The sequence below is a fragment of the Mobula birostris genome, chromosome 32 (assembly GCF_030028105.1).
Source record: "Mobula birostris isolate sMobBir1 chromosome 32, sMobBir1.hap1, whole genome shotgun sequence".
Taxonomy (NCBI): domain Eukaryota; kingdom Metazoa; phylum Chordata; class Chondrichthyes; order Myliobatiformes; family Myliobatidae; genus Mobula; species Mobula birostris.
This window is the reverse complement of record NC_092401.1, coordinates 30769517-30784632: the sequence shown is the minus strand read 5'-3', so window position 1 is coordinate 30784632 and position 15116 is coordinate 30769517. Positions and strand designations below refer to the sequence as shown.

Here is a 15116-nt window from a genome sequence, read left to right as displayed (position 1 = left end):
GTAGGAGGAGAATGCAGAACATAATATAAACATACAAACTCAAACATGCAGTGACTCTGTAAGCACTGTACAACATAGAAAGTTCAATCGAAAGCAAGGTCATTAACCTGATGAATTAACGCTGTATTTCCTTCACAGATGTTGTTTAATCTGTGGAATATTCCCAACATTGTCTGTTTTCATTTCAAACTTCCATACCTGAAGTTTTCTGTTTTTTTTTTCAAAGAAATATAGAATCTATGCAAAGTAAGTTATTAAAAATGCAAATAGAATACAGGTATTGTTTATTTTTACAGGAGTGATAGAGGTCAAATTTTGTGGCTGCACAGGGTTTGATAAAAGCACAGCTGGAGGACAGCATACTGGTTTATTTCCTTTTGCAAGAAAGGATGTACTGACCTTAGAAGAAAGTTTTGGCCTTGGTTTACTATTATCACATATGTGGAGGTCCAGTGAAAAGATTGTGTTGTATACTGTATATTACATAGTCCATTGAGCTAGAATAAGGTAGAACAATAACAATTACAGAATAAAGTCTAAGAACTACCAAAAGAGTATGGTGCAGATGAATGATTGTGTTAGATTCTAAGAGCAAGAGTCCATATTTTTGTACATCAGGTCCATTGAAGGGTCTGATAACAGTCTGATAGAACCTGTTCTTGAGCCCGGTAGTATGTGCCTTCAATCTTTTGTGTCTTCTGCCCTATGGAACAGGGAAAAAGAGAGAATGTTCAGGGTGGATGAAATCTTTGATCATACTGGCTGCTGTACTGACGCAGTAAGAAGTATAATCACAGTCCATAGAGGGAAAGCTTGTTGCTGTGATGTGCTCTGCCGGTTTGTGTGGTCATGCGCAGAGAAGTTGCCGTACCAACCTGTTGTTCATGCAGACAGAATGCTTTCTGTGGTGCATCAATAACAACTGGTAAGAGATTAATTTATTTAGTGTCCTGACGAAGCAGAGACATTAGTCATATCTACGTGGTTTGACCATAATAGGCTGTATGTTCACACCTAGGAATTTGAAGCTCTCAAATCTGGCAGGAGCAGAAGATGTTGGGAATGGCGAGGGTGTAGCACTGTGGGAGAATTGTGGGACAGGTGGCAGAGAAGGAAATGCCAGGGCAGGAGAGTGGTGCAGGTACAGACAAACCCAGCCCTGAGACGCCAGGCAAGGTTCCTCTGGTGCTTTCTGCTCTGTCCTTTCTCCCTTCCCCTCTTCTCAGCCATGATTTCCTTCTCCAGGTCCCCTTCCCACTCCTGGGGCACAATAGAAAACACATATTGAAATCAGATGTATCATCACTTACATATGTCATGAAATTAGTTTTTATGTTTTATGGCAAAGTATAGTGCAATACATATCATTACGATACATACCTAAATATATATATATAGATACGCATGTGCCTAAAACTTTTGCACAGACTGTAGATAGGAGCATGTGCAGCACTCCCATTCCTGCAATCAATGACCAGCACTTTTGTTTGAATCCTGAAGTTAAGAATATAGAAAATAGGAGCATGAGTAGGCCACTCAGTCCCAGCATTCAATATGATAATAACTGATTTGCTTTCAGCTTCATTTTGTCTCTGTCAGCTATCCTTATCCCTCAAGTTCCCAGCTCTTCCAAAAAGATCTACTTTCTCTTTAAAAACTCTTCCTTCAGTTAGTCCTGACAAAGGGTCTCGGCCTGAAACGTCAACTGGACCTCTTCCTAGAGATGCTGCCTGGCCTGCTGCGTTCACCAGCAACTTTGATGTGTGTTGCTGGGAATACAGATCCATAATGCCTTGAAAATAGTATCGCAGTTAGATAGGGATGTACAGAGAGCTTTTAGCAAATTGGCTTCATAAATCAGCATATCACTAAGCTTGAAAGAATTGCCTTGAGGACCTGAGCTATAGGGAAAGGTTGAATAGGTTAGTATTTTATTCCTTGGAATGTAGGCATATGAGGGGAGAATTTCAGGAGGCACACAAAATTATGAAGGGTATAGATAGAGTGAATGCAACTGAGTTTGAGTGAGACAAGAACTAGATATCATGGGTTAAGGGTGAAAGATAAAATACTTAAGGAGAATTGCGACGAGGACTTCAGTCTGAGGGTAATGCAAGTGTGCAACAAGCAGCCAGTGGAAATGAAAGATGCAAGTTCTATTGTAACAGTTAAAAGAAGTTCATGGGTGGGATGGTTTGGAAGGATATGTTTGGATGCAGGTGGATGGACTAGGGAAGAGATCAGGCCAGCATGGACTAGATGAACCAAAGAGCCTGTCACTGTGCTGTAGTGCTCTGTGACTCTGACTGTGATTGTGCGGAGCAGCAATTATATCTGCCATAATCTGAATATGCCCACAGGAACATCCAGCCAACCGTGGTGTTTTCTGAACTGCATTAGATCCTGATAGTTTCAAGAAATAAAGGTTCACATGTGGAATTATGCTGTTGGTAGTTATCAAAACTCTGTAGATTTTGTATAGTTAGCAAAAAAGGAGAAGAGGAATAAACAGTCTCATTCGGGGAAATGCAAGTTTCCGTCTCTTAAGATGTAATTAAATAGTGGTGGACTGGAAACGGGTATCTGAGGCTTTGAGTCAGTACAGGCCTTCACTGAGGAAACTCCTGAAGTTTGATCCTTTAATCCATCACCAAAACCTCCACCTATGCCTGCATTTCTGCTATTCTCTTTAACCTTCTCCATCCTCTCCTGTAATGGCATTTGTGCACCAGGACTCCCTCCAATTTCTTGGGAATTAGAAAGAAACTGTAGAAACCATAGAAAAACTACAGCACAGAAACAGGCCTTTTGGCCCTTCTTGGCTGTGCCGAACCACTTTCTGCCTAGTCCCACTGACCTGCACATGGATCATATCCCTCCATACACCTCCCATCCATGTATCTGTCCAATTTATTCTTAAATGTTAAAAAAGAACCCGCATTTACCACCTCGTCTGGCAGCTCATTCCACACTCCTGCCACTCTATGTGTGAAGAAGCCACCCCTAATGTTCCCTTTAAACTTTTCCCCCCTCACCCTTAACCCATGTCCTCTCCTAGCCTCAGTGGAAAAAGCCTGCTTGCATTCACTCTATCTATACCCATCATAATTTTATATACCTCTATCAAATTTCCCCTCATTCTTCTACGCTCCAGGGAATAAAGTCCTAATCTATTCAACCTTTCTCTGTAACTGAGTTTCTCAAGGCCCAGCAACATCCTTGTAAACTTTCTCTGCACTCTTTCAAACTTATTAATATCCTTCCTGTAATTTGGTGACCAAAACTGAACACAATACTCCAGATTCGGCCTCACCAATGCCTTATACAAACTCATCATAACATTCCAGCTCTTATACTCAATACTTTGATTAATAAAGGCCAATGTACCAAAAGCTCTCTTTACGACCCTATCTACCTGTGACGCCACTTTTAGGGAATTTTTTATCTGTATTCCCAGATCCTTCTGTTCTACTGCACTCCTCAGTGCCTTACCATTTACCCTGTATGTTCTACCTTGGTTTGTCCTTCCAAAGTGCAATACCTCACACTTGTCTGTATTAAACTCCATCCGCCATTTTTCAACCCATTTTTCCAGCTGCTACTTCAATTCAAAGTATTTGTCGTTGATTCCAACTTCTCTTTCCATGATATGGTGTAAAAAAAGGTGTGGTCCTATTGGATAGTTCAACATGCAGAGGTGCTATAGAAATGCAAATTGTTGGATTGTTTTGTCACTCTGCAAATAATGCACTGTTGTGCGGAGTATGTGTGTTGAGCTGTTTATGGACTGAGCTGTGCTGAGATCTGATAGTTATGCAAAGTATCATAGATTAAAGCCCAAAGGATCAAACACACCCAACTTCCTGCTAAACAGCACACAGAGGAAGGAACTTACTTTCTATTCACAAAGATAATGGCTACAAAACACTGTGGGTCCTCTGGGTGCATTTCAGAGCAAGCAAGTCAACCAGGAATAAAATTGGTGGTGGAAGGAAACCTGGGATGGTTGTGGGGATTCGATTTTTCAGACCGGAGACTTGTGACCTGTGGTGTGCCATGGGCAGCACTGCTGCTTAGAAACATAGAAAATCTACAGCACAATACAGACCCTTCAGCCCACAAAGCTGTGCCGAACATGTCTATACCTTAGAAATTACTTAGGGTTACCCATAGCCTCCTATTTTTCTAAGCTCTATGTACCTGGCCAGGACCCTCTTAAAAGACTCTATCATATCTGCCTCCACCACCGTTGCTGGCAGCCCATTCCACACATTCACCACTCTCTAGACTTCTGGTTTCCTCTTCCTGTAGTCAGTAATCAGCTCTTTGGTCTTGCTGACATTGAGTAAGAGGTCATTGTTATGGCACCACTCAGCTAGATTTTTAATCTGCCTCCCATATCTTGATTCGCCACCACCTTTAATTTAGCCAATGACGGTGGTGTCATCAACAAACTTGAATTTGGAGTTGTGCCACTCTTTCCCATTCTCTCCTCCTAACATTTCATGATGTTAAAAACCTCTACAGTATTAATTCAATCCTTAGCCTTTGTTTCCCAAATGAAAAGTGGTGCATGCTGTCTGTTCACTATTTTACAGATACACGGAGCTGCACGTTTCTGGACTCATTCTTCAATACACCTTATCAGCTATAAGACAATCAGCTATAAGAGCAGAGTTAGGCCATTTAGCCCAGAGAATCATGGGTGATCTTTTTTTAACTAAATTCTTCCAACTTCTCCCTGTAAATCTTAACTCTTTAATGATCAGTCAACAGTACATCACTGGTAATAAAGATTTGTGAATTTTTACCTGAATTATTGACAAAAGCTGTACAATACGTCAAACATTGATTACTATCCTGTTAAGACAAAAGACATCGATGAAATTTCACTAGTTTAATGAAAACAGTCTGTAGGTTCATTTTAAAGTTTGTCAGCTATTCTCACACGCTGTTCTCTGTGTTAGTGTTAGTGCTGCCATACACTCAGATCTCCTGACATGCACTAGCAATGGCATATTGTGATGGTACTGGGTTCACTGTCTGCAAAGCCCTAAATTCAAAAGAAGATTCTAAGCATTATGGGATATAAGTATCTATAGGTACCCTCACTATAAGGAGGTTATACTGTATTAGCCTAGTCTTCAAAACTAATTTACTTCCCTGTATAGTCTTTGACCTTAAGACTTGGAAGCAGAATTAGGCCATTAAGCCCATCAAGTCTGCTCCACCATTCCATTATGTCTAATTTTAAAAATCATAGAGGAACACACCCTTCAGTCCATCTAGTCCATTCTGAAAACTATTTAAATTGCTTATTCCCAATGACCTGCACCAGGACCATAGTACTCATATCCATACTATCCATGTACATCTCCAAACTTCTCTTAAATGTTGAAACTGAGGTCACATGGGCCACTTGTGCTGGAAGCTCATTCCACACTCTCACAGTCCTCTGAGTGAAGAAGTTTCCCCTCATGTTCCCCTTAAATTTCTCACCTTTCACCCTTAATCCATGACCTTGTGATGTAGTCCCACTCAACCTTTGTGGAAAAAGCCTGTTTGCACTTGTGCTATCTATACCCCTCATAATTTTGTATACCTCTATCAAATTTCCTCTCAATCTTCTACATTCGAAAGAATACAGCCCTAACCTACTCACCTTTCCTTATAGCTCAGGTCTTCCTGATAAAATTTCTCTGTACTCTTTCAAGCTTGCTAACATCTTTCCTGTTGGAAGGTGACCAAAACTGCACACAATACCGGTAATTCCCTCCCCCTTCCTAACCCCATCCCAGTTTCACTCTGCCTCCCTCCTCCAGCTGTCTATCACCTGCCTCATTATTCTGCCTCCTTCTACTACCCATTGTGTTTTCCCCTATTCCTTCTTCACCTTTCCTGCCTATCACCTTTTGCTTCCCCTACCCCTCCCCTTTATCTTTCCCCTTACTGGTTTTTCACCTGGAACCTACCAGCCTTCTCCTTCCCACCCTGCCCCCACCTTCTTTATAGGGCCTCTGCCCCTTCCCTCTTCAGTCCTGACGAAGGGTTCCTGCCCAAAACGTCGACTCATCGTTTCCACGGATGCTGCCCGACCTGCTGAGTTCCTCCAGCGTGTTGTGAGGGTTGCTTTGACCCCAGCATCTGCAGAGTATTTTGTCTGTACACAATACTCCAAATTAGGCCTTACCAACATTTTATATCACTTCAAGAGAGACTATAGTATTTAAAGGCGATGGCTCAGGAGGGTAATTCATGTTGGACTCTACCAATGATGTCCAGATCCTGAAAATTAGTTCAAGTAAACTATCTTCTCAATGGAAAATAAAATCAAATGTTGTCTAGTCATAAAATCACAAATGGCAGAGAGTGAACTTTTTTGTTCTTACCTCAGTGGTCAAATGGGGAAGGAGTTAGATATCATCTTGTATCGCTGCTGCAATGATTTCAACGCTTTGCTTCAAACTTTCATCATAGACAAGTTTGCAGAAGAGATGACATATGAGGAAGTCCTGTTACACCATCACAAACAACTTACAATGCATCCTGACTTAATAAGTGTTCAACTTTAAAATTCTTACCCATCTCCATTGCCTTCTTCCTTTCCCTGTCTAAAAGCTGCCCCAAGGCACAGTTCTCTGTCCCCAATGATTCATTTTGAATTGCATGGGTAGCTGTAGCTCAGTTTATCATATACAGACCTAAGACCATAAGCTGTAGGAGCAGAATTACACCATTTTGTCCATTGCATCTGCTCCACCATTTCATCAAGGCTGAACCAATTTTCCTCTCAGCCCCAATCTCCTGTCTTCCCCCCATATCCTTTCATGCCCTGACCAATCAAGAATACATCAACCTCTGCCTTAAATATACATAAAGATTTGGGCTCCACAGCCACCTGTGGCAACAAATTCCACAGATTCGTTACTCTCTGGCTAAAGAAATTCCTCCTCAACTCCATTCTAAAAGCATGCCCCTCTGGTCCTAGACTCCCCCACCATAGGAATCGTCCTCTCCACATCCACTCCATCAAGGCCTTTCACCATTCGACAGGTTTCAATTAGGTCACCTCTCAGTCTTCTGAATTCCAGTGAATACAGGCCCGGAGCAATCAAACGGTTTTCATATGACAAGTCATTCAATCCTGGAGTCATTTTGATGAACCTCCTTTGAATCCTCTCCAGTTTCAGCACATCTTATCTACGATAAGGGGCTCAAAACTGCTCACAATACTCCGAGTGAGGTCTCATCAGTGCTTTATAAAGTTTCAACATTACATCCTTGCTTTTATATTCCAGTTCTCTTAAAATAATCCTAACATCACATCCTCACCACAGATTCAACCTGAAAACTAATCTTTAGGGAATCCCGCACAAGGACTCCCAAATCCTTTTGTGCTTCAGATTTTTGTATTTTCTCTCCATTTAGAGAATAGTCAATCCTTTCATTTCCTCTACCAAAGTGCATGACCTTAGACTTCCCGACACTGTATCCCATCTGCCATTTCTTTTCCCATTCTCCTAATTTGTCTAAGTCCTTCTGTAGCCTCTCTATTTCTGAAAAACTACATGCCCCTCCATATCATTTGCAAACTTTGCAACAAAGCCATCAATTCTATCATCCAAATCATTGATATATGACTTAAAAAGAATTGTTCCCAACACCGACCCCAGTGGAACACCACTAGTCAACACCAGCCAACCAGAGAAGGCTGCCTTTATCCTCAGTCTTTTCCTCCTGCCAATCAGCCATGGTTTTATCCATGCTAGAATCTTTCCTGTTTAACCAAGGGGTAGTAGCTTGTTAAGCAGCCTCATATGTGACACCTCGTCAAAGGCCTTCTGAAAATCCAAGTACACAACATCAACCAATTCTCCTGTGTCTACCCTGCCTGTTTTTTTTTCAAAAGAATTCTAACAGATTTGTCAGGCAAGATTTCCTTTGAGGAAACCATGCTGACTACTGCCTATTTTATCGTTCGTCTCCAAGTACTCTGAGACCTTAACCTCACTAATCGATTCTAACATCTTCCCAACCACTGAGGCCAGACTAACTGGCCTATAATTTTCTTCCCTCTGCCTCTCATCTTTCCCGAAGAGTGGAGTGATATTCACAATTTTCTGAATTGAGTGGTTCTTGAAAGATCATTACTAACACCTGCACAATCCCTTCGGCCACCTCTTTCAGACCCTGGCGTGTAAGTCCAGGTGACTTACCTACCTTTAGAACTTTCAGTTTCCCAAGAACATTCTCTCTAGTAATGGTAACTTCACACAATTCATGACCCGTGACTGATGGAACTTCCACTATACTACTAGTGTCTTCCACAGTGAAGAACTGTTGCAAAATACTTATTCAGTTCATCTGCCATTACTACTACTACCATCTACTACTTCCCCTCCAGCATTGTTTCCAGTGGTCGGATATCCACTCTCGCCTCTCTTTTACACTTTATGTATCTGAAGAAATTTTGGTATCCTCTTCAATATTATTGGTGAGCGTACATTCATATTTCATCTTTACCTTCTAAATGACTTCTTAGGTTGCCTTCTGTTGGTATTTAAAAATTTCCCACTGATTTTTGCTCTATTAAATGCCCTCTCTTTGCCTTTTATGTTGGCTTTGACTTCTCTTGTTAGCCACGGTTGTGTCACCTTTGCTTCAGAATACTTACTCTCAAATTGCAGAATGAATTCAATCTTATTATGACCACTTACTCCTAAGGTTTCCTTTACATTAAGCTCCCTAATAAGATCTGACTTATTCCACAACATCCAATCTAAAATAGCCTTTCTCTGAGTAGGCTCAAGCATAAGCTGCGCTAAAAAACCATTTCGTGGGCATTCAACAAATTCCCCCTTTTACAGTCTGACACCAACCAGTAAATATCAGGTGTCTTCCGAATTGCTTCCTGAAATTCCAGCCAGTGATGCTCTGATGTCCCTGCCAGTGATCTTTCCCAATCAATTCTGGCCAACTCCTCTCTCATGTCTCTGTAATGTCCTTTACTCCACTATAACATTGATACATCTGACTTTAACTAATCCTTCTCATATTTCAAGTTGAAGTCGATCATATTATGATTACTTGCCTCTAAGGATTCTTTTACCTTACGTTCTTTAATCAATTCTGGTTCATTGTTAAATCATACCGCAGAGGCAAAATCCAAAAGGGTGAAGAATGCAGGACTGAAGGTACTGTATTTAAATACATGCAGTATTCAGAATAAGGTGGACAAACTCGTAGCGCAATTACATATTGGTTGGTATGACATTGTGAGCATCACTGAGTTGTAGCTGAAAGAAGACCATAGTTGGGAGCTTAACATCAAAGGATGTATTTTGTATCAGAAGGACAGGCAGGAAGGCATAGTCGGCGGTATGGCTCTGTTGGTAAGGGATAGAACTACATCTTCAGAAAGAGGTGACATAAGTTTAGGGAATGTTGAATCTTTGTGGGTGGAGTTTAGAAACTGCAAGGGTATAGTCATAATTTATTGAGCGCGGGGGAAATTAGTTTTTGTTACAGTTGCACCATAAATAATTAAATAGTAATAAAACCATAAATAATTAAATAGTAATATGTAAATTATGCCAGGAAATAAGTCCAGGACCAGCATATTGGCTCAGGGTGTCTGACCCTCCAAGGGAGGAGTTGTAAAGTTTGATGGCCACAGGCAGGAATGACTTCCTATGACGCTCTGTGTTGCATCTCGGTGGAATGAGTCTCTGGCTGAATGTACTCCTGTGCCCAACCAGTACATTATGTAGTGGATGGGAGACATTGTCCAAGATGGCATGCAACTTGGACAGCATCCTCTTTTCAGACACCACCGTCAGAGAGTCCAGTTCCATCCCCACAACATCACTGGCCTTACGAATGAGTTTGTTGATTCTGTTGGTGTCTGCTACCCTCAGCCTGCTGCCCCAGCACACAACAGCAAACATGATCGCACTGGCCACCACAGACTTGTAGAACATCCTCAGCATCGTCCGGTGGATGTTAAAGGACCTCAGTCTCCTCAGGAAATAGAGACGGCTCTGATCCTTCTTGTAGACAGCCTCAGTGTTCTTTGACCAGTTCAGTTTATTGTCAATTCGTATCCCCAGGTATTTGTAATCCTCCATCATGTCCACACTGACCCCCTGGATGGAAACAGGGATCTGCTCACACCATAAAAAAACATTATGGGAATCATATATAGGTCTCAAAATAGTAGCCAGGATGTGGAGTTGAGATTGAAAAGGCACATAATAAGGGGAATTTGTTGAATGCCCATGAGGTGGCTTTTTACAGCAGTTTATGCTTGAACCTATTTGAGGAAAGCTATCTTAGATTGGGTGTTGCGTATAAAGCCAGATCTTACCAGGGAGCTTAACATAAAGAAAACTTTAGGAGTAAGTAATCATAGGACGGATGGATGGAACATCGAATTTGACCATGAGAGGCCTGTGTCGGGCATTTTCATGCCTTACAAGGCGCAGATTGGAAGTCTGTGTGGGGCACCGCTCCTCGCACAGACTAGAGCAATGTGTGATTAAGTGCCTTGCTCAAGGGCAAAAACACACTGCCTCAGCTGAGGCTCGAACTAGCAACCTTGAGGTAAGTAGACGAACGCCTTAACCACTTGGCCACGTGCCCAACACAAGTAATCATAATATGATTGAATTCATACTGCAATTTGAGCGGGAGAAGCATAAGTCCCATGTATCAGTGTCGCAATAGAATAAAGGGAATTACAGAGGCATGGGAGAAGAGCTTGCCCAGGTGGATTGTAGGGGGATACTGGTGGGCATGACAGCAGAGCAGAGGTGGCAGAAGTTTCTAGAATAGTTCACAAGGCCCAGGATAGATACGTCCCACAGAAGAAGTTGTTCTCAAATGGCAGGCATAGGCAACGGTGGCTGACAAAGGAAGTTAAGGACTGTATAAAAACCAAGGAAAGGGCAAAAAAGGTAGCAAAAGTGAGTGGGAAGCTGAATGATTGGGAAACTTTTAAAATCCAGCAAAAGGTAACTAAAAAACTATAAGAAGGGAAAAGATGAAATATCAGGGTAAACTAGCCATTAACAAAAAGCAGGATACCAAATGTTTTTTCTGTTATATAAAGAGTGGATGTGGAGAGGATGTTCCCTATGGTTGTGGCATCCAGAACCAGAGGGGTGACCTTCTAGAACAGAGGTAAGCAGGAATTTTTTAGCCAGAGGGTAGTGAATCGGTGGAATGCCCAGTGGAGGTCAAGTCCATGGGTATAATTAAGGTGGAAGTTGATCATTTCCTGATCAATTGGGGTATCAAAGGATATGGTGAGAAGGCAAATGTTGAGGATTGAGTGGGATCTGGGATCAGCAAAGATGGAATGGCAGAGCAGGCTCAATTGGCCTAATGGCCTAATTCTGCTCCTGTGTCTTATGGTCTTATGATTTTATTGCACAATCCAGAATAGCAGACCCCTTAGTGAGCTCAACCACAACCTACTCTAAAAAGTCATTCTAGAAATTACGGAATCCCGCACCAAATCGATTTTCCCAATCTACCTACATATTGACATCACTCATGACTATTGTAACATTGCCCTTTTGGCATGCACTTTCTATCTCCCATTGTAACTTGTAGACCACATCATTACTACTCTTTGGGGGTCTGTATACATCTTCCATCAGGATCTTTTTACCCTTTGTGTCCCCTAGCTCTATCCACAACAATTCAATACCTTCCGACCATACGTCATCTCTTTCTAATGATTTACCAACACAGCCACGCCACACTCTCTGCCTTCCTGCCTATCCTTTCAATACAATGTGTATTCTTGGACATTAAGATCCCCACTGTAATGTTTTTTTAGCCATGATTCAGTGGTGCCTACAATATTATTCTTGCCAGTCTGTAGTTCATTGACCTTATTCCGTATACTACACACATTCAGATATAACACCTTTAGTCCTGTTTCACTCTTTTCAATTTTGTCTGCCTTTTACATTCAAACTCATCCTATTGCTTCCATCCTTTTGCCCTCATCAGTACCTCCAGTTGAACTCTGTCTTTTTGTGTGCTCCCCCCCAGCTGTCAGTCTGTGGTTTTGTATTGCCATGTGCTCCCTTCTCCGCTCATGCTCTACTCCAGCCCTTGTATTACTGAGTACTCCGTCTCTCATCTGCTTCTCATTATTACCTGTATTGCTGCCATCTGCGTCTCCAACTATCATCTGCCTCTCTGTTTATTGCTCAGTGTATTTCAGTCCTGTGTTTTCACCTGTTCATTGCCAGATTGTGCCTGTGAGTTTTCCTGAGCTGTTCTAGCATTTGTATCTGTACTCTGTCTGTCTGAATATCCACTTTGCCTGTTTCCCAATTCTGGTCTTTGGATTTCTCTAGATGTTTTGATCTCTGCCTGAACTTTGATGCCTACTTTGTTTGCACCTCAGGATTTGTTTCTCGATTAATATTACTGTGTGTGCACAGTCCTGGGTCTGTGATTGGATCCCTGCTCCAGCATCCTGACAACCCTACACATTACTCTGTTTGTAAGCCAACTGCCTCATCTTCAGCACTATCACTTCCTTTCCCATCCCCTCTGCCAAATTAGTTTAAACCCACACAAATAATTTTAGCAAGGATATTGAACCCCTCCAGTTCAGGTGTAACCCATCCCTTTTGTATAATATGCCTTCCCCAGAAGGGATCTCAATGATCCATTAATCTAAACCCCTATCCCTTGCACCAGTTCCTCAGCCACACATTCATCTGCCAAAATATCCTATTCTTACCCTCACTGGGATGTGGCACAGGCAGCAATCCAGAGATTACTACCCTGCAGGTCCTGTTTCTCAGCTTTCTACCTACCTCCCTAAAATGTCTCTTCAGGACCTCGTCACCTTCTCTACCTCTGCCATGTGCCAATATGTACCAACACTGGCTGATAGTTCCTAAACTATTCCATTTCCAGTCTTGGATGCCCTGCTGAGCTCTTTCCCATTTATTTATATGGGCCAGGGATGAGTTCTGTAGACTGCACTACTTGGTGATATTGTCATGTGACAGAGGTGAGATAAGATGTTAGCCTTTTCAAAAACAAGTACTTTACGAGCTTCCTTCCAGCTTGCATCCTGTTTGAAAAGTTCAGCAGTAAACAATGAAGTCCTCACAATAACTGAACTGCAAGTTGGTCCACCATGAGCTTCGTGGTTCTTGTTGATGCCACTTGGCTGCAGTTAGGAGAACAAATTGTCCCCATGGCTCCAGATGCAGTCTCACAAGGTCCCATGTAATTGTTACAAGATGGAGTTAGAGAAGCAACCCCAAATGCATTATCCCACCCACCTACACTGATCACATTTACCATAACACTTGGACCATCACCTTTGAGTTTGGCAATTCAAATGGTCATCTGGGTATTTCTTAAATGTTATGTCTGTCTTCACCACTTCCTCAGGCAGTAAGATCTAGAAATTTGCCTTATCTTTACTCTCATGCTCAACTCCTCTTGCGATGGAGGTTAACATATTATCTGTCTTCCTATTTTTTTTCATGTTTGGTAACACCAGTTTTCTACTGTAGTAAAGGAAGTTGTTGCACCACAATTTCGGTTTCCTTCTTCTGCCATGGTAACACTCAAATGGTAAAGGATTTGTGTAGTGAAGTCTGAACGTCTGCAGAGCTGATATGAAGGAAGTATGGCTGACCCTCGTACTGGGTAAGTCAAACTTGTTAAAGTTATCTGACTGGCTATTAATTGTGGGTAATGGAAGAATTAAAGGTGAGGAACGGGGAAAGTTTGCACTGGACTGAGAATCTCTCTGCACAGTTTGCACAAAGCTCAAAAGACAAAAGCACAATGTCTCTGGATTGAAAGGAGTTAGCAGAAGGGGTTTCTGAAGTAATAAAAATTAAATATGGGGAAGACAAAAGATATTAGATAAAACACAAAAACTCAATGAATGTAAAGGTTTTGTCAAGATGTTAAAGTGCTCATTCTAAAAGTGTCACTTAGCTAACAGAGATCAACTGTGTCCCAAAGAGAGAGAGGATGCTGGAGAAAGGTCAGTAATGAAACTCCAGAGCTCAGTGCCTGAAGGTACAATTGCCAATAGTAGGGTAAGTGAAGAATGAATGCAGGCCAGAACCAGAAGAACGATGAGTTCTCAGAGATGTGGGGATTAAGAAAATAAGACAGAGGAATTTTAACAGAGAATGACAGAGAAAACACTTCAGAGAAAAAAGCTCATGTTATAACTAGGCTGGCTGGTGGCGTAGTGGCATCAGTGTCAGTCTTCGGAGCGAAGGCTCCCAAGTTCGAACCCAGCCGGCTCCCCAGGCACGCTTTCCATCCGTGCTGGGTTGAGTGACGAGCTAGCAGCTCGACCTCGTGAAAAAGAAATTGCCTGCTACAGAAACATCAACAGCAAAAAGTTGATGGCCTATGCTCTCTCGTGAGTTTAAAAGGCAATTTCCTTTCCTTTCCTTCCATGTTATAACTAACTAACAACATCCTGATAAACCTCATCTGTACTCTGTCCACAGCTTTTACATTCTTCCTGTAATGGGGATACCTGAAAAGAATGCTACACTCCAGATTGGGCTAACTAAAGTTTTATAAAGCTGCAATATAACTTCCCAACACTTGAACCTGCTTCAACTAATAAACACCTTCTTTACCACCCTATTAACCTCTATGGTTGCTTTCAGGAAGCTATAGACTTGGACACTGAGATCCCTTTGTACATTAACAATGCTGAGGGCACTGACATTAACCATGTACCGTCTCATTACATTTGATTTCCCAAATCCCACACTTGCCCAAATTAAACCCCATCCGCCATTGCTCTGTCCATATCTACAACTGTTCTATATCCTGCTGTAATCCTTTTACAGCGTTCTACATTATCCTCGATGCCACCAATCTTTGTATCTGCTGAAAACTTCCTATAATATTCACTCACAGCCTGGTGTATCCCTCGCTCAACTATTAATCTCAATTTAGGGGTGTAACACCCTGATTAAGATCTTTACTGTTACGCTGTCAGTGCTTCATTTTAGCAGTTCTGTAAGAGCAGTCTGTTCTGCTTTTAGCATGTTTGGGTTTGAGTTAAAGATAAGGGGCTATGTTGGTGAACTAAG

At 41.9% G+C, this 15116-nt stretch overlaps 1 protein-coding gene and 1 long non-coding RNA gene across 4 annotated transcripts in view; one reads left to right on the top strand and one right to left on the bottom strand.

Annotated features, from left to right (window-relative positions):
• Positions 1 to 214: 214 nt before the first annotated feature.
• LOC140191138 (uncharacterized) lies at positions 215 to 6436 on the bottom strand. The gene is made up of 4 exons (XR_011883761.1): positions 6390 to 6436; positions 4812 to 4860; positions 1381 to 1494; positions 215 to 1260 (listed from the first exon to the last, which is right to left on the bottom strand). It is a non-coding gene; the product is annotated as an uncharacterized lncRNA (long non-coding RNA).
• A 7159-nt stretch (positions 6437 to 13595) lies between these two features.
• LOC140191077 (adhesion G protein-coupled receptor E5-like) overlaps positions 13596 to 15116 on the top strand; it is a 50330-nt gene continuing 48809 nt past the window's right edge. For all 3 annotated transcript variants that reach the window (XM_072248153.1, XM_072248152.1, XM_072248154.1), the window contains exon 1: positions 13596 to 13692. In XM_072248153.1, coding sequence (XP_072104254.1) covers positions 13662 to 13692 — 31 coding nt within the window. In that variant the 5' untranslated portion in view covers positions 13596 to 13661. The remainder of the gene's footprint in view (positions 13693 to 15116) is intronic.